The sequence below is a fragment of the Oncorhynchus keta genome, unplaced genomic scaffold (genome assembly GCF_023373465.1).
Source record: "Oncorhynchus keta strain PuntledgeMale-10-30-2019 unplaced genomic scaffold, Oket_V2 Un_contig_23079_pilon_pilon, whole genome shotgun sequence".
Classification (NCBI taxonomy): domain Eukaryota; kingdom Metazoa; phylum Chordata; class Actinopteri; order Salmoniformes; family Salmonidae; genus Oncorhynchus; species Oncorhynchus keta.
In genome coordinates this window covers 1-20,000 of record NW_026283193.1, presented here as the reverse complement: position 1 = coordinate 20,000, position 20,000 = coordinate 1, and the positions used below count along the sequence as shown (strand labels likewise).

The window sequence follows — 20,000 nt, the reverse complement described above, 5'->3', positions numbered from 1 at the left end:
TACTGCCTCACATTACATTATACTGCTCAATGTCTGTAGAATAATGGTTGTAGAGACTCTCCTGCTGTGGTGTCTGCTCAATGTCTGTAGAATAATGGTTGTAGAGACTCTCCTGCTGTGGTGTCTGCTCAATGTCTGTAGAATAATGGTTGTAGAGACTCTCCTGCTGTGGTGTCTGCTCAATGTCTGTAGAATAATGGTTGTAGAGACTCTCCTGCTGTGGTGTCTGCTCAATGTCTGTAGAATAATGGTTGTAGAGACTCTCCTGCACACTGTACCGTCTATCCTCTCATTAAACAATGTTGTGTGGTTCTGTTAGTAACTCAATGTAACAAATGTCTCTCAGGTTTGTGGACGTGGCTCTCAGGACCATCATGCGGGTCATGTGGTTTGCAGGAGGCTTCCATTGGATGACGGTGAAGGGGCGCCAGGCGTTACCGTCCGAAGCCCCTATCCTAACGCTGGCACCCCACTCCTCCTACTTCGATGCGATCCCCGTCACCATGTCCATGTCCTCCATCGTCATGAAGGCAGAGAGCAAGGATATCCCTGTCTGGGGCAGTGAGTAGGATTCTCTATGTCTCTGTCTCTCTGTCTCTCTGTCTCTGTCCCTCTGTCTCACTGTCTATTTCTCTGTCTCTGTCTCTCTCCCTCTGTCTCTCTGTCTCTCTCTCCCTCTGTCTCTCTGTCTCTCTCTCCCTCTGTCTCTTTGTCTCTGTCTCTCTCTGTCTCTCTGTCTCTGTCTCGCTCTCTCTGTCTGTGTCCCTGTCTCCCTCTGTCTCACTGTCTATTTCTCCCTCTGTCTCTCTGTCTCTCTCTCCCTCTGTCTCTTTGTCTCTGTCTCTCTCTGTCTCTCTGTCTCTCCCTCTGTCTATCTGTCTCTCTCTCCCTCTGTCTCTCTGTCTCTGTCTCTCTCCCTCTGTCTCACTGTCTATTTCTCTCTCTCTGTCTCTTTCTTTCTCTCTGTCTGTGTCCCTGTCTCTGTCTCTCTCCCTCTGTCTCTGTCTCTCTCTGTCTCTGTCTCTCTCTGTCTGTGTCCCTGTCTCTGTCTCCCTCTGTCTGTTTTCATTCAATTTTAATTCCAATGGGCTTTATTGGGATGGGAAACATGTTTATATTGCCAAAGCTAGTGAAATAAACAATCAGAAATAAACTGTAAACATTACTCAAGAGTTTACTTCTCTTTCTGTCTGACTGTCTCTCCCTCTATCTCTATCTCTCTGTCTGTCTCTCTCTGTCTCTGTCTCTCTCTGTCTCTGTCTCTCTGTGTCTGTCTGTCTCTTTCTGTCTCTCTCTGTCTCTCTCTGTCTCTCTCTGTCTCTCTCTGTCTCTCTGTGTCTCTCTGTCTCTCTGTGTCTCTGTGTCTCTCTGTCTGTCTGTCTGTCTATCTTTCTTTCTTTCTTTCTCTCTTTCTTTCTTTCTTTCTTTCTTTCTTTCTCTCTCTTGCCCAACCCCAATTCAATCCTTTGCCCCAAACCCCTCTGCACTGGTGAGATATCTCTCAATACTGCTGCCCTGTCTGACATAGTCAGAGGTGCTGGGTTGCTGCCTCAATCAACATCCACAGTGCCTGGGGAACTGTGGGTTAACTGCCTTGTTCAGGGACAGAATGACAGATTTTTAACCTTGTCAGCTTGGTGATTCGATCCAGCGATCTCGCTCTAAGAGAGAGAGAGAGAGAGAGAGAGAGAGAGAGAGAGAGAGAGAGAGAGAGAGAGAGAGAGAGAGAGAGAGAGAGAGAGAGAGAGAGAGAGAGAGAGAGAGAGAGAGAGAGAGAGAGAGAGAGAGAGAGAGAGAGAGAGAGAGAGAGAGAGAGAGAGAGAGAGAGAGAGAGAGAGAGAGAGAGAGAGAGAGAGAGAGAGAGAGAGAGAGAGAGAGAGAGAGAGAGAGAGAGAGAGAGAGAGAGAGAGAGAGAGAGAGAGAGAGAGAGAGAGAGAGAGAGAGAGAGAGAGAGAGAGAGAGAGAGAGAGAGACAGACAGACAGACAGACGACAGACAGACAGACAGACAGACAGACAGACAGACAGACAGACAGACGACAGACAGACAGACAGACAGAAGACAGACAACAGACAGACAGACAGACAGACAGACAGACAGACAGACAGACAGACAGACAGACAGACAGACAGACAGACAGACAGACAGACAGACAGACAGACAGACAGACAGACAGACAGACAGACAGTTCCCTAGTGTCACTAGGCCTGTACTGTAGTCCTCTAACCTGTGATCTGGTGTCACTAGGCCTGTACTGTAGTCCTCTAACCTGTGATCTGGTGTCACTAGGCCTGTACTGTAGTCCTCTAACCTGTGATCTGGTGCCACTAGGCCTGTACTGTAGTCCTCTAACCTGTGATCTGGTGCCACCAGGCCTGTACTGTAGTCCTCTAACCTGTGATCTGGTGCCACCAGGCCTGTACTGTAGTCCTCTAACCTGTGATCTTGTGCCACCAGGCCTGTACTGTAGTCCTCTAACCTGTGATCTGGTGCCACCAGGCCTGTACTGTAGTCCTCTAACCTGTGATCTTGTGCCACCAGGCCTGTACTGTAGTCCTCTAACCTGTGATCTTGTGCCACCAGGCCTGTACTGTAGTCCTCTAACCTGTGATCTTGTGCCACCAGGCCTGTACTGTAGTCCTCTAACCTGTGATCTTGTGCCACCAGGCCTGTACTGTAGTCCTCTAACCTGTGATCTTGTGCCACCAGGCCTGTACTGTAGTCCTCTAACCTGTGATCTGGTGCCACCAGGCCTGTACTGTAGTCTTCTAACCTGTGATCTTGTGCCACCAGGCCTGTACTGTAGTCTTCTAACCTGTGATCTTGTGCCACCAGGCCTGTACTGTAGTCCTCTAACCTGTGATCTTGTGCCAGCAGGCCTGTACTGTAGTCCTCTAACCTGTGATCTGGTGCCACTAGGCCTGTACTGTAGTCCTCTAACCTGTGATCTTGTGCCACCAGGCCTGTACTGTAGTCCTCTAACCTGTGATCTTGTGCCACCAGGCCTGTACTGTAGTCCTCTAACCTGTGATCTTGTGTCACCAGGCCTGTACTGTAGTCCTCTAACCTGTGATCTGGTGTCACCAGGCCTGTACTGTAGTCCTCTAACCTGTGATCTTGTGCCACCAGGCCTGTACTGTAGTCCTCTAACCTGTGATCTTGTGCCACCAGGCCTGTACTGTAGTCCTCTAACCTGTGATCTTGTGCCACCAGGCCTGTACTGTAGTCCTCTAACCTGTGATCTTGTGCCACCAGGCCTGTACTGTAGTCCTCTAACCTGTGATCTGGTGCCACCAGGCCTGTACTGTAGTCCTCTAACCTGTGATCTGGTGTCACCAGGCCTGTACTGTAGTCCTCTAACCTGTGATCTGGTGTCACCAGGCCTGTACTGTAGTCCTCTAACCTGTGATCTGGTGTCACCAGGCCTGTACTGTAGTCCTCTAACCTGTGATCTGGTGTCACCAGGCCTGTACTGTAGTCCTCTAACCTGTGATCTGGTGTCACCAGGCCTGTACTGTAGTCCTCTAACCTGTGATCTGGTGCCACCAGGCCTGTACTGTAGTCCTCTAACCTGTGATCTGGTGCCACTAGGCCTGTACTGTAGTCTTCTAACCTGTGATCTTGTGCCACCAGGCCTGTACTGTAGTCCTCTAACCTGTGATCTTGTGTCACCAGGCCTGTACTGTAGTCCTCTAACCTGTGATCTGGTGTCACCAGGCCTGTACTGTAGTCCTCTAACCTGTGATCTTGTGCCAGCAGGCCTGTACTGTAGTCCTCTAACCTGTGATCTGGTGCCACCAGGCCTGTACTGTAGTCCTCTAACCTGTGATCTTGTGTCACTAGGCCTGTACTGTAGTCCTGTGATCTGGTGCCACTAGGCCTGTACTGTAGTCCTCTAACCTGTGATCTTGTGCCACCAGGCCTGTACTGTAGTCCTCTAACCTGTGATCTTGTGTCACTAGGCCTGTACTGTAGTCCTCTAACCTGTGATCTGGTATCACTAGGCCTGTACTGTAGTCCTCTAACCTGTGATCTTGTGTCACTAGGCCTGTACTGTAGTCCTCTAACCTGTGATCTTGTGCCACCAGGCCTGTACTGTAGTCCTCTAACCTGTGATCTTGTGCCACCAGGCCTGTACTGTAGTCCTCTAACCTGTGATCTGGTGTCACCAGGCCTGTACTGTAGTCCTCTAACCTGTGATCTTGTGCCACCAGGCCTGTACTGTAGTCCTCTAACCTGTGATCTTGTGTCACTAGGCCTGTACTGTAGTCCTCTAACCTGTGATCTGGTGCCACTAGGCCTGTACTGTAGTCCTCTAACCTGTGATCTGGTCCCACCAGGCCTGTACTGTAGTCCTCTAACCTGTGATCTGGTCCCACCAGGCCTGTACTGTAGTCCTCTAACCTGTGATCTGGTGTCACTAGGCCTGTACTGTAGTCCTCTAACCTGTGATCTGGTGTCACCAGGCCTGTACTGTAGTCCTCTAACCTGTGATCTGGTGTCACTAGGCCTGTACTGTAGTCCTCTAACCTGTGATCTGGTGTCACTAGGCCTGTACTGTAGTCCTCTAACCTGTGATCTTGTGCCACCAGGCCTGTACTGTAGTCCTCTAACCTGTGATCTTGTGTCACTAGGCCTGTACTGTAGTCCTCTAACCTGTGATCTGGTGTCACTAGGCCTGTACTGTAGTCCTCTAACCTGTGATCTGGTGTCACTAGGCCTGTACTGTAGTCCTCTAACCTGTGATCTTGTGCCACCAGGCCTGTACTGTAGTCCTCTAACCTGTGATCTGGTGTCACTAGGCCTGTACTGTAGTCCTCTAACCTGTGATCTGGTGCCACCAGGCCTGTACTGTAGTCCTCTAACCTGTGATCTGGTGCCACCAGGCCTGTACTGTAGTCCTCTAACCTGTGATCTGGTGTCACCAGGCCTGTACTGTAGTCCTCTAACCTGTGATCTGGTGCCACTAGGCCTGTACTGTAGTCCTCTAACCTGTGATCTGGTGTCACTAGGCCTGTACTGTAGTCCTCTAACCTGTGATCTGGTGCCACTAGGCCTGTACTGTAGTCCTCTAACCTGTGATCTTGTGTCACTAGGCCTGTACTGTAGTCCTCTAACCTGTGATCTGGTGTCACCAGGCCTGTACTGTAGTCCTCTAACCTGTGATCTGGTGTCACTAGGCCTGTACTGTAGTCCTCTAACCTGTGATCTTGTGCCACCAGGCCTGTACTGTAGTCCTCTAACCTGTGATCTTGCGGCACACAGAAGATCATTAGGAAATTCACTAACTCTTTATTATATTTAAGTACAGTTCTAACCGTGTTTTACCTTCGCTGATATTCATAGAGACCTACGAGGGGAAACCTTTCACTGCAGTGTCCGGCCGGGATCTAATAACCTCCTCAACATCTTGTTAGGGTAACCAGGCGTAGCACAGGGAGTGGGTTTGGACATTCATTGTGTTCAGCAGCAGCAAGCCTACTCTGTAATAGAATCATGTTGGCTGTGTAGTGGCTAGACTAGATCCCTGGGACTAATGGCTGTAGTGTAGTGGCTAGACTAGATCCCTGGGACTAATGGCTGTGTAGTGGCTAGACTAGATCCCTGGGACTAATGGCTGTGTAGTGGCTGGACTAGATCCCTGGGACTCGTGACTGTGTAGTGGCTAGACTAGATCCCTGGGACTAATGTCTGTGTAGTGGCTAGACTAGATCCCTGGGACTAATGTCTGTGTAGTGGCTAGACTAGATCCCTGGGACTCGTGACTGTGTAGTGGCTAGACTAGATCCCTGGGACTAATGGCTGTGTAGTGGCTAGACTAGGTCCCTGGGACTAATGTCTGTGTAGTGGCTAGACTAGATCCCTGGGACTAATGTCTGTGTAATACAGTAGTTCTGACCCAGAAACAGGCTCAACACCACAGGGTCCAGGTGTACAATACAGTAGTTCTGACCCAGAGACGGGCTCAACACCACAGGGTCCAGGTCTATAATACAGTAGTTCTGATCCAGGCTCAGCACCACAGGGTCCAGGTCTATAATACAGTAGTTCTGATCCAGGCTCAGCACCACAGGGTCCAGGTCTATAATACAGTAGTTCTGATCCAGGCTCAGCACCACAGGGTCCAGGTCTATAATACAGCAGTAGTCTCTGATATAGAGGACATTGAGACCTGTGTCAAAGCAGGGGAAAGTGAAAGTGAGAACCTTGACTAGAGGAAGTGTTCTTGAAGAGTGAACCCTGTGTTGAACCCTGGTGTGACCTTTCAATCTGACAGGAGTGAACTTCCCGTTTCAGGAAGTGTGGTTTTGAGTCAGAACGGTAACCGGTACAGTTCTGTAAATGATTGGACCTGGACAAGGGCTGGATAACCACTGAAGCTGAGTTCGTAGATAACCACTTCCTGTTAACCACTTCCTGTCAACCTAACAGATTCTCTGTTGTAAAATTACAACCGAAATTGTACAGGATCTTCACAACTAGACCTATTAGGTTCATATGTAGAAAATGTTGGCTCGGCAGATACGTTTATCCTGGTCCCAGATCAGTTGCTGCTGTCATTCCAATTCAAGTGTAGACCTTATTAGGTTTTTATGTAGAAAATGTTAGCTAGACAGATACCTTTTCAACCTGGTCCCAGATCAGTTGCTACTATCATTCAATTCAAGTGTAGACCTTATTAGGTTTTTATGTAGAAAATGTTAGCTAGACAGATACCTTTTAACCTGGTCCCAGACCAGTGTTAATGAGTGGAATGCTGATACCCAGGCTAATATACCTTATGACCCCAGACCAGTGTTAATGAGTGGAATGCTGTTACCCAGGCTAATATACCTTATGGCCCCAGACCAGTGTTAATGAGTAGAATGCTGTTACCCAGGCTAATATACCTTATGGCCCCAGACCAGTGTTAATGAGTAGAATGCTGTTACCCAGGCTAATATACCTTATGGCCCCAGACCAGTGTTAATGAGTAGAATGCTGTTACCCAGGCTAATATACCTTATGGCCCCAGACCAGTGTTAATGAGTAGAATGCTGTTACCCAGGCTAATATACCTTATGGCCCCAGACCAGTGTTAATGAGTGGAATGCTGTTACCCAGGCTAATATACCTTATGGCCCCAGACCAGTGTTAATGAGTGGAATGCTGTTACCCAGGCTAATATACCTTATGGCCCCAGACCAGTGTTAATGAGTGGAATGCTGATACCCAGGCTAATATACCTTATGGCCCCAGATCAGTGTTAATGAGTGGAATGCTGTTACCCAGGCTAATATACCTTATGGCCCCAGACCAGTGTTAATGAGTGGAATGCTGATACCCAGGCTAATATACCTTATGGCCCCAGACCAGTGTTAATGAGTGGAATGCTGTTACCCAGGCTAATATACCTTATGGCCCCAGACCAGTGTTAATGAGTGGAATGCTGTTACCCAGGCTAATATACCTTATGGCCCCAGACCAGTGTTAATGAGTGGAATGCTGATACCCAGGCTAATATACCTTATGGCCCCAGACCAGTGTTAATGAGTGGAATGCTGTTACCCAGGCTAATATACCTTATGGCCCCAGCACTAGTATGTGTCTGACTGTTGTGTCTCCTGTCCTCCAGCCCTGATCAAGTACATCAGACCAGTGTTTGTCTCCAGGTCAGACCAGGACTCCCGTAAGAAGACTGTTGAGGAGATCAAACGCAGAGCCCAGTCTGGAGGAGAATGGCCTCAGGTACAGTTTAATATCTCTCTCTCTCTGTCTCTCTCTGTCTCTCTGTCTCTCTCTCTGTCTCTCTCTCTCTCTCTCTCTCTCTGTCTCTCTCTGTCTCTCTCTCTCTCTCTCTCTCTGTCTCTCTCTCTAGCTCTCTCTCTCTCTCTGTCTCTCTCTGTCTCTCTCTCTGTCTCTCTCTCTGTCTCGCTCTCTAGCTCTCACTCTCTCTCTGTCTCTCTGTATCTCTCTCTCTCTCGGTCTCTCTGCCTGTCTGTCTGTCGCACACACACACACACACACACACACACACACACACACACACACACACACACACACAGGACAAAGTAAACAAAGAGCCATGGTATGGCGTTCAGTAAACAAACTAGAGAACAGCCACCTAACAGTGTTCAGGATGTATCCACTCAGATGATCTCATTACCATGGAAACACGTGTCTGATAATGTGGCTGATGTTCCCCTCTCTCCAGATAATGATTTTCCCAGAGGGAACGTGTACCAACAGGTCGTGTCTCATCACCTACAAACCAGGTATGGTAGATAGTACCGTGAGGAGGAGACAGGAAAGGTAGGAGAGTCAGTAGGACATGTTCTGATCTAACCAGGTATGTTAGATAGTACTGTGAGGAGGAGACAGGAAAGGTAGGAGAGTCAGTAGGACATGTTCTGATCTAACCAGGTCTGTTAGATAGTATCGTGAGGAGGAGACAGGAAAGGTAGGAGAGTCAGTAGGACATGTTCTGATCTAACCAGGTCTGTTAGATAGTATCGTGAGGAGGAGACAGGAAAGGTAGGAGAGTCAGTAGGACATGTTCTGATCTAACCAGGTATGTTAGATAGTACCGTGAGGAGGAGACAGGAAAGGTAGGAGAGTCAGTAGGACATGTTCTGATCTAACCAGGTATGTTAGATAGTACCGTGAGGAGGAGACAGGAAAGGTAGGAGAGTTAGAGAGTCAGTAGGACATGTTCTGATCTAACCAGGTATGTTAGATAGTACCGTGAGGAGGAGACAGGAAAGGTAGGAGAGTTAGAGAGTCAGTAGGACATGTTCTGATCTAACCAGGTATGTTAGATAGTACCGTGAGGAGGAGACAGGAAAGGTAGGAGAGTTAGAGAGTCAGTAGGACATGTTCTGATCTAACCAGGTATGTTATATAGTACCGTGAGGAGGAGACAGGAAAAGGTAGGAGAGTCAGTAGGACATGTTCTGATCTAACCAGGTCTGTTAGATAGTACCGTGAAGAGGAGACAGGAAAGGTAGGAGAGTCAGTAGGACATGTTCTGATCTAACCAGGTCTGTTAGATAGTACCGTGAGGAGGAGACAGGAAAGGTAGGAGAGTCAGTAGGACATGTTCTGATCTAACCAGGTATGTTAGATAGTACCGTGAGGAGGAGACAGGAAAGGTAGGAGAGTCAGTAGGACATGTTCTGATCTAACCAGGTATGTTAGATAGTACCGTGAGGAGGAGACAGGAAAGGTAGGAGAGTTAGAGAGTCAGTAGGACATGTTCTGATCTAACCAGGTATGTTAGATAGTACCGTGAGGAGGAGACAGGAAAGGTAGGAGAGTTAGAGAGTCAGTAGGACATGTTCTGATCTAACCAGGTCTGTTAGATAGTACCGTGAGGAGGAGACAGGAAAGGTAGGAGAGTCAGTAGGACATGTTCTGATCTAACCAGGTATGTTAGATAGTACCGTGAGGAGGAGACAGGAAAGGTAGGAGAGTCAGTAGGACATGTTCTGATCTAACCAGGTCTGTTAGATAGTACCGTGAGGAGGAGACAGGAAAGGTAGGAGAGTCAGTAGGACATGTTCTGATCTAACCAGGTATGTTAGATAGTACCGTGAGGAGGAGACAGGAAAGGTAGGAGAGTTAGAGAGTCAGTAGGACATGTTCTGATCTAACCAGGTATGTTAGATAGTACTGTGAGGAGGAGACAGGAAAGGTAGGAGAGTTAGAGAGTCAGTAGGACATGTTCTGATCTAACCAGGTATGTTAGATAGTACCGTGAGGAGGAGTCAGGAAAGGTAGGAGAGTTAGAGAGTCAGTAGGACATGTTCTGTTCTAACCAGGTATGTTAGATAGTACCATGAGGAGGAGACAGGAAAGGTAGGAGAGTTAGAGAGTCAGTAGGACATGTTCTGTTCTAACCAGGTCTGTTAGATAGTACCGTGAGGAGGAGACAGGAAAGGTAGGAGAGTCAGTAGGACATGTTCTGATCTAACCAGGTATGTTAGATAGTACCGTGAGGAGGAGACAGGAAAGGTAGGAGAGTTAGAGTCAGTAGGACATGTTCTGATCTAACCAGGTATGTTAGAGTGTACCGTGAGGAGGAGACAGGAAAGGTAGGAGAGTCAGTAGGACATGTTCTGATCTAACCAGGTCTGTTAGATAGTACCGTGAGGAGGAGACAGGAAAGGTAGGAGAGTCAGTAGGACATGTTCTGATCTAACCAGGTATGTTAGATAGTACCGTGAGGGAGGAGACAGGAAAGGTAGGAGAGTCAGTAGGACATGTTCTGATCTAACCAGGTATGTTAGATAGTACCGTGAGGAGGAGACAGGAAAGGTAGGAGAGTCAGTAGGACATGTTCTGATCTAACCAGGTATGTTAGATAGTACCGTGAGGAGGAGACAGGAAAGGTAGGAGAGTCAGTAGGACATGTTCTGATCTAACCAGGTATGTTAGATAGTACCGTGAGGAGGAGACAGGAAAGGTAGGAGAGTTAGAGAGTCAGTAGGACATGTTGTGATCTAACCAGGTATGTTAGATAGTACCGTGAGGAGGAGACAGGAAAGGTAGGAGAGTCAGTAGGACATGTTCTGATCTAACCAGGTATGTTAGATAGTACCGTGAGGGAGGAGACAGGAAAGGTAGGAGAGTCAGTAGGACATGTTCTGATCTAACCAGGTATGTTAGATAGTACCGTGAGGAGGAGACAGGAAAGGTAGGAGAGTCAGTAGGACATGTTCTGATCTAACCAGGTCTGTTAGATAGTACCGTGAGGAGGAGACAGGAAAGGTAGGAGAGTTAGAGTTAGAGTCAGTAGGACATGTTCTGTTCTAACCAGGTATGTTAGATAGTACCATGAGGAGGAGACAGGAAAGGTAGGAGAGTCAGTAGGACATGTTCTGATCTAACCAGGTCTGTTAGATAGTACCGTGAGGAGGAGACAGGAAAGGTAGGAGAGTCAGTAGGACATGTTCTGATCTAACCAGGTCTGTTAGATAGTACCGTGAGGAGGAGACAGGAAAGGTAGGAGAGTCAGTAGGACATGTTCTGTTCTAACCAGGTATGTTAGATAGTACCGTGAGGAGGAGACAGGAAAGGTAGGAGAGTCAGTAGGACATGTTCTGATCTAACCAGGTCTGTTAGATAGTACCGTGAGGAGGAGACAGGAAAGGTAGGAGAGTTAGTAGGACATGTTCTGATCTAACCAGGTATGTTAGATAGTACCGTGAAGAGGAGACAGGAAAGGTAGGAGAGTCAGTAGGACATGTTCTGATCTAACCAGGTCTGTTAGATAGTACCGTGAGGAGGAGACAGGAAAGGTAGGAAGTTAGTAGGACATGTTCTGATCTAACCAGGTATGTTAGATAGTACCGTGAGGAGGAGACAGGAAAGGTAGGAGAGTTAGAGAGTCAGTAGGACATGTTCTGATCTAACCAGGTCTGTTAGATAGTACCGTGAGGAGGAGACAGGAAAGGTAGGAGAGTTAGAGAGTCAGTAGGACATGTTCTGATCTAACCAGGTCTGTTAGATAGTACCGTGAGGAGGAGACAGGAAAGGTAGGAGAGTCAGTAGGACATGTTCTGATCTAACCAGGTATGTTAGATAGTACCGTGAGGAGGAGACAGGAAAGGTAGGAGAGTTAGAGAGTCAGTAGGACATGTTCTGATCTAACCAGGTATGTTAGATAGTACTGTGAGGAGGAGACAGGAAAGGTAGGAGAGTTAGAGAGTCAGTAGGACATGTTCTGATCTAACCAGGTATGTTAGATAGTACCGTGAGGAGGAGACAGGAAAGGTAGGAGAGTCATTAGGACATGTTCTGTTCTAACCAGGTATGTTAGATAGTACCGTGAGGAGGAGACAGGAAAGGTAGGAGAGTTAGAGAGTCAGTAGGACATGTTCTGATCTAACCAGGTATGCTAGATAGTACCGTGAGGAGGAGACAGGAAAGGTAGGAGAGTTAGAGAGTCAGTAGGACATGTTCTGATCTAACCAGGTATGTTAGATAGTACCGTGAGGAGGAGACAGGAAAGGTAGGAGAGTCAGTAGGACATGTTCTGATCTAACCAGGTATGCTAGATAGTACCGTGAGGAGGAGACAGGAAAGGTAGGAGAGTTAGAGAGTCAGTAGGACATGTTCTGATCTAACCAGGTATGTTAGATAGTACCGTGAGAGGAGACAGGAAAGGTAGGAGAGTCAGTAGGACATGTTCTGATCTAACCAGGTATGTTAGATAGTACCGTGAGGAGGAGACAGGAAAGGTAGGAGTTAGAGAGTCAGTAGGACATGTTCTGATCTAACCAGGTCTGTTAGATAGTACCGTGAAGAGGAGACAGGAAAGGTAGGAGAGTCAGTAGGACATGTTCTGATCTAACCAGGTCTGTTAGATAGTACCGTGAAGAGGAGACAGGAAAGGTAGGAGAGTCAGTAGGACATGTTCTGATCTAACCAGGTATGTTAGATAGTACCGTGAGGAGGAGACAGGAAAGGTAGGAGAGTTAGAGAGTCAGTAGGACATGTTCTGATCTAACCAGGTATGTTAGATAGTACTGTGAGGAGGAGACAGGAAAGGTAGGAGAGTTAGAGAGTCAGTAGGACATGTTCTGATCTAACCAGGTATGTTAGATAGTACCGTGAGGAGGAGACAGGAAAGGTAGGAGAGTCAGTAGGACATGTTCTGATCTAACCAGGTATGGTAGATAGTACCGTGAGGAGGAGACAGGAAAGGTAGGAGAGTTAGAGAGTCAGTAGGACATGTTCTGATCTAACCAGGTATGTTAGATAGTACCGTGAGGAGGAGACAGGAAAGGTAGGAGAGTTAGAGAGTCAGTAGGACATGTTCTGATCTAACCAGGTATGTTAGATAGTACCGTGAGGAGGAGACAGGAAAGGTAGGAGAGTCAGTAGGACATGTTCTGATCTAACCAGGTATGGTAGATAGTACCGTGAGGAGGAGACAGGAAAGGTAGGAGAGTTAGAGAGTCAGTAGGACATGTTCTGATCTAACCAGGTATGTTAGATAGTACCGTGAGGAGGAGACAGGAAAGGTAGGAGAGTTAGAGAGTCAGTAGGACATGTTCTGATCTAACCAGGTATGTTAGATAGTACCATGAGGAGGAGACAGGAAAGGTAGGAGAGTCAGTAGGACATGTTCTGATCTAACCAGGTATGTTAGATAGTACCGTGAGGGAGGAGACAGGAAAGGTAGGAGAGTCAGTAGGACATGTTCTGATCTAACCAGGTATGTTAGATAGTACCGTGAGGAGGAGACAGGAAAGGTAGGAGAGTCAGTAGGGACATGTTCTGATCTAACCAGGTCTGTTAGATAGTACCGTGAGGAGGAGACAGGAAAGGTAGGAGAGTCAGTAGGACATGTTCTGATCTAACCAGGTCTGTTAGATAGTACCGTGAGGAGGAGACAGGAAAGGTAGGAGAGTCAGTAGGACATGTTCTGATCTAACCAGGTCTGTTAGATAGTACCGTGAGGAGGAGACAGGAAAGGTAGGAGAGTCATTAGGACATGTTCTGATCTAACCAGGTATGTTAGATAGTACCGTGAGGAGGAGACAGGAAAGGTAGGAGAGTCAGTAGGACATGTTCTGATCTAACCAGGTCTGTTAGATAGTACCGTGAGGAGGAGACCGGAAAGGTAGGAGAGTTAGAGAGTCAGTAGGACATGTTCTGATCTAACCAGGTATGTTAGATAGTACCGTGAGGAGGAGACAGGAAAGGTAGGAGAGTTAGAGAGTCAGTAGGACATGTTCTGATCTAACCAGGTATGTTATATAGTACCGTGAGGAGGAGACAGGAAAGGTAGGAGAGTCAGTAGGACATGTTCTGATCTAACCAGGTCTGTTAGATAGTACCGTGAAGAGGAGACAGGAAAGGTAGGAGAGTCAGTAGGACATGTTCTGATCTAACCAGGTCTGTTAGATAGTACCGTGAGGAGGAGACAGGAAAGGTAGGAGAGTCAGTAGGACATGTTCTGATCTAACCAGGTATGTTAGATAGTACCGTGAGGAGGAGACAGGAAAGGTAGGAGAGTCAGTAGGACATGTTCTGATCTAACCAGGTATGTTAGATAGTACCGTGAGGAGGAGACAGGAAAGGTAGGAGAGTTAGAGAGTCAGTAGGACATGTTCTGATCTAACCAGGTCTGTTAGATAGTACCGTGAGGAGGAGACAGGAAAGGTAGGAGAGTCAGTAGGACATGTTCTGATCTAACCAGGTATGTTAGATAGTACCGTGAGGAGGAGTCAGGAAAGGTAGGAGAGTTAGAGTCAGTAGGACATGTTCTGTTCTAACCAGGTATGTTAGATAGTACCATGAGGAGGAGACAGGAAAGGTAGGAGAGTTAGAGAGTCAGTAGGACATGTTCTGTTCTAACCAGGTCTGTTAGATAGTACCGTGAGGAGGAGACAGGAAAGGTAGGAGAGTCAGTAGGACATGTTCTGATCTAACCAGGTATGTTAGATAGTACCGTGAGGAGGAGACAGGAAAGGTAGGAGAGTTAGAGAGTCAGTAGGACATGTTCTGATCTAACCAGGTATGTTAGAGTGTACCGTGAGGAGGAGACAGGAAAGGTAGGAGAGTCAGTAGGACATGTTCTGATCTAACCAGGTCTGTTAGATAGTACCGTGAGGAGGAGACAGGAAAGGTAGGAGAGTCAGTAGGACATGTTCTGATCTAACCAGGTCTGTTAGATAGTACCGTGAGGAGGAGACAGGAAAGGTAGGAGAGTTAGAGAGTCAGTAGGACATGTTCTGATCTAACCAGGTCTGTTAGATAGTACCGTGAGGAGGAGACAGGAAAGGTAGGAGAGTTAGAGTCAGTAGGACATGTTCTGATCTAACCAGGTCTGTTAGATAGTACCGTGAGAAGGAGACAGGAAAGGTAGGAGAGTCAGTAGGACATGTTCTGATCTAACCAGGTATGTTAGATAGTACCGTGAGGAGGAGACAGGAAAGGTAGGAGAGTCAGTAGGACATGTTCTGATCTAACCAGGTCTGTTAGATAGTACCGTGAGGAGGAGACAGGAAAGGTAGGAGAGTCAGTAGGACATGTTCTGATCTAACCAGGTCTGTTAGATAGTACCGTGAGGAGGAGACAGGAAAGGTAGGAGAGTCAGTAGGACATGTTCTGATCTAACCAGGTATGTTAGATAGTACCGTGAGGAGGAGACAGGAAAGGTAGGAGAGTCAGTAGGACATGTTCTGATCTAACCAGGTCTGTTAGATAGTACCGTGAGGAGGAGACAGGAAAGGTAGGAGAGTCAGTAGGACATGTTCTCTGATCTAACCAGGTCTGTTAGATAGTACCGTGAGGAGGAGACAGGAAAGGTAGGAGAGTTAGAGAGTCAGTAGGACATGTTCTGATCTAACCAGGTCTGTTAGATAGTACCGTGAAGAGGAGACAGGAAAGGTAGGAGAGTCAGTAGGACATGTTCTGATCTAACCAGGTATGTTAGATAGTACCGTGAGGAGGAGACAGGAAAGGTAGGAGAGTCAGTAGGACATGTTCTGATCTAACCAGGTATGTTAGATAGTACCGTGAGGAGGAGACAGGAAAGGTAGGAGAGTTAGAGAGTCAGTAGGACATGTTCTGTTCTAACCAGGTATGTTAGATAGTACCGTGAAGAGGAGACAGGAAAGGTAGGAGAGTCAGTAGGACATGTTCTGATCTAACCAGGTATGTTAGATAGTACCGTGAAGAGGAGACAGGAAAGGTAGGAGAGTCAGTAGGACATGTTCTGATCTAACCAGGTCTGTTAGATAGTACCGTGAGGAGGAGACAGGAAAGGTAGGAGAGTCAGTAGGACATGTTCTGATCTAACCAGGTATGTTAGATAGTACCGTGAAGAGGAGACAGGAAAGGTAGGAGAGTCAGTAGGACATGTTCTGATCTAACCAGGTCTGTTAGATAGTACCGTGAGGAGGAGACAGGAAAGGTAGGAGAGTCAGTAGGACATGTTCTGATCTAACCAGGTATGTTAGATAGTACCGTGAAGAGGAGACAGGAAAGGTAGGAGAGTTAGAGAGTCAGTAGGACATGTTCTGATCTAACCAGGTCTGTTAGATAGTACTGTGAAGAGGAGACAGGAAAGGTAGGAGAGTTAGAGAGTCAGTAGGACATGTTCTGATCTAACCAGGTATGTTAGATAGTACCGTGAGGAGGAGACAGGAAAGGTAGGAGAGTCAGTAGGACATGTTCTGATCTAACCAGGTATGTTAGATAGTACCGTGAGGAGGAGACAGGAAAGGTAGGAGAGTTGGAGAGTCAGTAGGACATGTTCTGATCTAACCAGGTCTGTTAGATAGTACCGTGAGGAGGAGACAGGAAAGGTAGGAGAGTCAGTAGGACATGTTCTGATCTAACCAGGTCTGTTAGATAGTACCGTGAGGAGGAGACAGGAAAGGTAGGAGAGTCAGTAGGACATGTTCTGATCTAACCAGGTATGTTAGATAGTACCGTGAGGAGGAGACAGGAAAGGTAGGAGAGTCAGTAGGACATGTTCTGATCTAACCAGGTATGTTAGATAGTACCATGAGGAGGAGACAGGAAAGGTAGGAGAGTTAGAGAGTCAGAAGGACATGTTCTGATCTAACCAGGTCTGTTAGATAGTACCGTGAGGAGGAGACAGGAAAGGTAGGAGAGTTAGAGAGTCAGAAGGACATGTTCATACAGGCTACAATGCCTAGGCTTCAGGTTTAAACAATTTAAAAGGCTAACAGCTCTTTCCTCCCCATCATAACTTTAGGATGGGGGGCGAAAAAGGAGATACTCTTTCCTCCCCATCATAACTTTAGGATGGGGGCTCAAAAAAGGGGAGTATCTCTTTCTTCTCCATCATAACTTTAGGATGGGGGTTTAAAAAAGGTGAGTATCTCTTTCCTCCCCATCATAACTTTAGGATGGGGGGGGGGTTTAAAGAAGGGCGGTTTCATAAGGATGGGGCTTTAAAAAAAGGGGGAGTATCTCTTTCCTCTGATCATAACTTTAGGATGGGGTTAGGATGGGATCATAACTTTAGGATGGGGGTTTAAAAAAGGGGGAGTTCTCTCTATCAGGGGGCTAAAAAAGGGGGAGTACTTCCTCCCCATCATAACTTTTAGGACCGTGAGGAGGAGACAAAAGGTAGTATCTCTTTCCTCCCCATCAGAAGGACTTAGGATGGGGTTTAAAGAGTATCTCTTTCCTCCCCATAGTACCGTGAGGAGGAGACAGGAAAGGTAGGAGAGTTAGAGAGTCAGTAGGGACATGTTCTGATCTAACCAGGTCTGTTAGAGTAGTACCGCGGGAGGAGGAGACAGGAAAGGTAGGAGTTAGGAGAGTTAACGGATCGCCTAACGGACCGCCCAGGAGCTGAGATCAGATTAATCACCACTGCTCCAACGGGGACCGCCCAGGAGCTGAGATCAGACCAATCACCACTGTCTCTAACTGACCGCCCAGGAGCTGAGATCAGATTAATCACCACTGTCTAACGGACCGCCCAGGAGCCGAGATCAGACCAATCACCACTGTCTAACGGACCGCCCAGAGCTGAGATCAGACCAATCACCACTGTCTAACTGACCGCCCAGGAGCTGAGATCAGATTAATCACCACTGTCTAACGTGACCGCCCAGGAGCTGAGATCAGATTAATCACCACTGTCTAACTGACCGCCCAGGAGCTGAGATCAGATTAATCACCACTGTCTAACTGACCGCCCAGGAGCTGAGATCAGATTAATCACCACTGTCTAACTGACCGCCCAGGAGCTGAGATCAGATTAATCACCACTGTCTAACTGACCGCCCAGGAGCTGAGATCAGATTAATCACCACTGTCTAACTGACCGCCCAGGAGCTGAGATCAGATTAATCACCACTGTCTAACTGACCGCCCAGGAGCTGAATCAGATCAATCACCACTGTCTAACTGACCGCCCAGGAGCTGAGATCAGATTAATCACCACTGTCTAACTGACCGCCCAGGAGCTGAGATCAGATTAATCACCACTGTCTAACTGACCGCCCAGGAGCTGAGATCAGATTAATCACCACTGTCTAACTGACCGCCCAGGAGCTGAGATCAGATTAATCACCACTGTCTAACTGGACCGCCCCAGGAGCTGAGATCAGACCAATCACCACTGTCTAACTGACCGCCCAGGAGCTGAGATCAGATTAATCACCACTGTCTAACTGACCGCCCAGGAGCTGAGATCAGACCAATCACCACTGTCTAACTGACCGCCCAGGAGCTGAGATCAGATTAATCACCACTGTCTAACTGACCGCCCAGGAGCTGAGATCAGATTAATCACCACTGTCTAACTGACCGCCCAGGAGCTGAGATCAGATTAATCACCACTGTCTAACTGGACCGCCCAGGAGCTGAGATCAGATTAATCACCACTGTCTAACTGACCGCCCAGGAGCTGAGATCAGATTAATCACCACTGTCCAACTGACCGCCCAGGAGCTGAGATCAGACCAATCACCACTGTCTAACTGACCGCCCAGGAGCTGAGATCAGATTAATCACCACTGTCTAACTGACCGCCCAGGAGCTGAGATCAGATTAATCACCACTGTCTAACTGGACCGCCCAGGAGCTGAGATCAGATTAATCACCACTGTCTAACTGACCGCCCAGGAGCTGAGATCAGATTAATCACCACTGTCTAACTGACCGCCCAGGAGCTGAGATCAGATTAATCACCACTGTCTAACGGACCGCCCAGGAGCTGAGATCAGATTAATCACCACTGTCTAACTGACCGCCCAGGAGCTGAATCGAAATCACCACTGTCAACTGACGCCAGGAGCTGAGATCAGATTAATCCACCACTGTCTAACTGACCGCCCAGGAGCTGAGATCAGATTAATCACCACTGTCTAACTGACCGCCCAGGAGCTGAGATCAGATTAATCACCACTGTCTAACTGACCGCCCAGGAGCTGAGATCAGATTAATCACCACTGTCTAACGGACCGCCCAGGTGCTGAGATCAGATTAATCACCACTGTCTAACTGACCGCCCAGGAGCTGAGATCAGATTAATCACCACTGTCTAACTGACCGCCCAGGAGCTGAGATCAGATTAATCACCACTGTCTAACTGACCGCCCAGGAGCTGAGATCAGACCAATCACCACTGTCTAACTGACCGCCCAGGAGCTGAGATCAGATTAATCACCACTGTCTAACTGACCGCCCAGGTGCTGAGATCAGATTAATCACCACTGTCTAACGGACCGCCCAGGAGCTGAGATCAGATTAATCACCACTGTCTAACTGACCGCCCAGGAGCTGAGATCAGATTAATCACCACTGTCTAACTGACCGCCCAGGAGCTGAGATCAGATTAATCACCACTGTCTAACTGACCGCCCAGGAGCTGAGATCAGATTAATCACCACTGTCTAACTGACCGCCCAGGAGCTGAGATCAGATTAATCACCACTGTCTAACTGACCGCCCAGGAGCTGAGATCAGATTAATCACCACTGTCTAACTGACCGCCCAGGAGCTGAGATCAGATTAATCACCACTGTCTAACTGACCGCCCAGGAGCTGAGATCAGATTAATCACCACTGTCTAACTGACCGCCCAGGAGCTGAGATCAGATTAATCACCACTGTCTAACTGACCGCCCAGGAGCTGAGATCAGATTAATCACCACTGTCTAACTGACCGCCCAGGAGCTGAGATCAGATTAATCACCACTGTCTAACTGACCGCCCAGGAGCTGAGATCAGATTAATCACCACTGTCTAACTGACCGCCCAGGAGCTGAGATCAGATTAATCACCACTGTCTAACTGACCGCCCAGGAGCTGAGATCAGATTAATCACCACTGTCTAACTGACCGCCCAGGAGCTGAGATCAGATTAATCACCACTGTCTAACTGACCGCCCAGGAGCTGAGATCAGATTAATCACCACTGTCTAACTGACCGCCCAGGAGCTGAGATCAGACCAATCACCACTGTCTAACTGACCGCCCAGGAGCTGAGATCAGACCAATCACCACTGTCTAACTGACCG

At 47.8% G+C, this 20,000-nt stretch overlaps 1 protein-coding gene across 1 annotated transcript; it reads left to right on the top strand.

Annotated features, from left to right (window-relative positions):
* Window positions 1–352: 352 nt before the first annotated feature.
* On the top strand, window positions 353–8,446 carry LOC127921683 (lysophosphatidylcholine acyltransferase 1-like). Its single transcript, XM_052505271.1, has 3 exons — window positions 353–561; window positions 7,616–7,728; window positions 8,195–8,446. The coding sequence occupies exons 1-3, from the start codon at window positions 375–377 to the stop codon at window positions 8,294–8,296; spliced, it is 402 nt and encodes a 133-aa protein (XP_052361231.1). The 5' UTR covers window positions 353–374; the 3' UTR covers window positions 8,297–8,446.
* The last annotated feature ends 11,554 nt before the right edge of the window (window positions 8,447–20,000 follow it).

Coding starts and splice junctions, on each gene's coding strand:
- LOC127921683 (XM_052505271.1), top strand. CDS start 375: ATGCGGGTCATGTGGTTTGCAGGAGGCTTCCATTGGATGACGGTGAAG. Junction 562..7,615: donor GGATATCCCTGTCTGGGGCA/GTGAGTAGGATT, acceptor CCTGTCCTCCAG/CCCTGATCAAGTACATCAGA. Junction 7,729..8,194: donor CTGGAGGAGAATGGCCTCAG/GTACAGTTTAAT, acceptor CCCTCTCTCCAG/ATAATGATTTTCCCAGAGGG.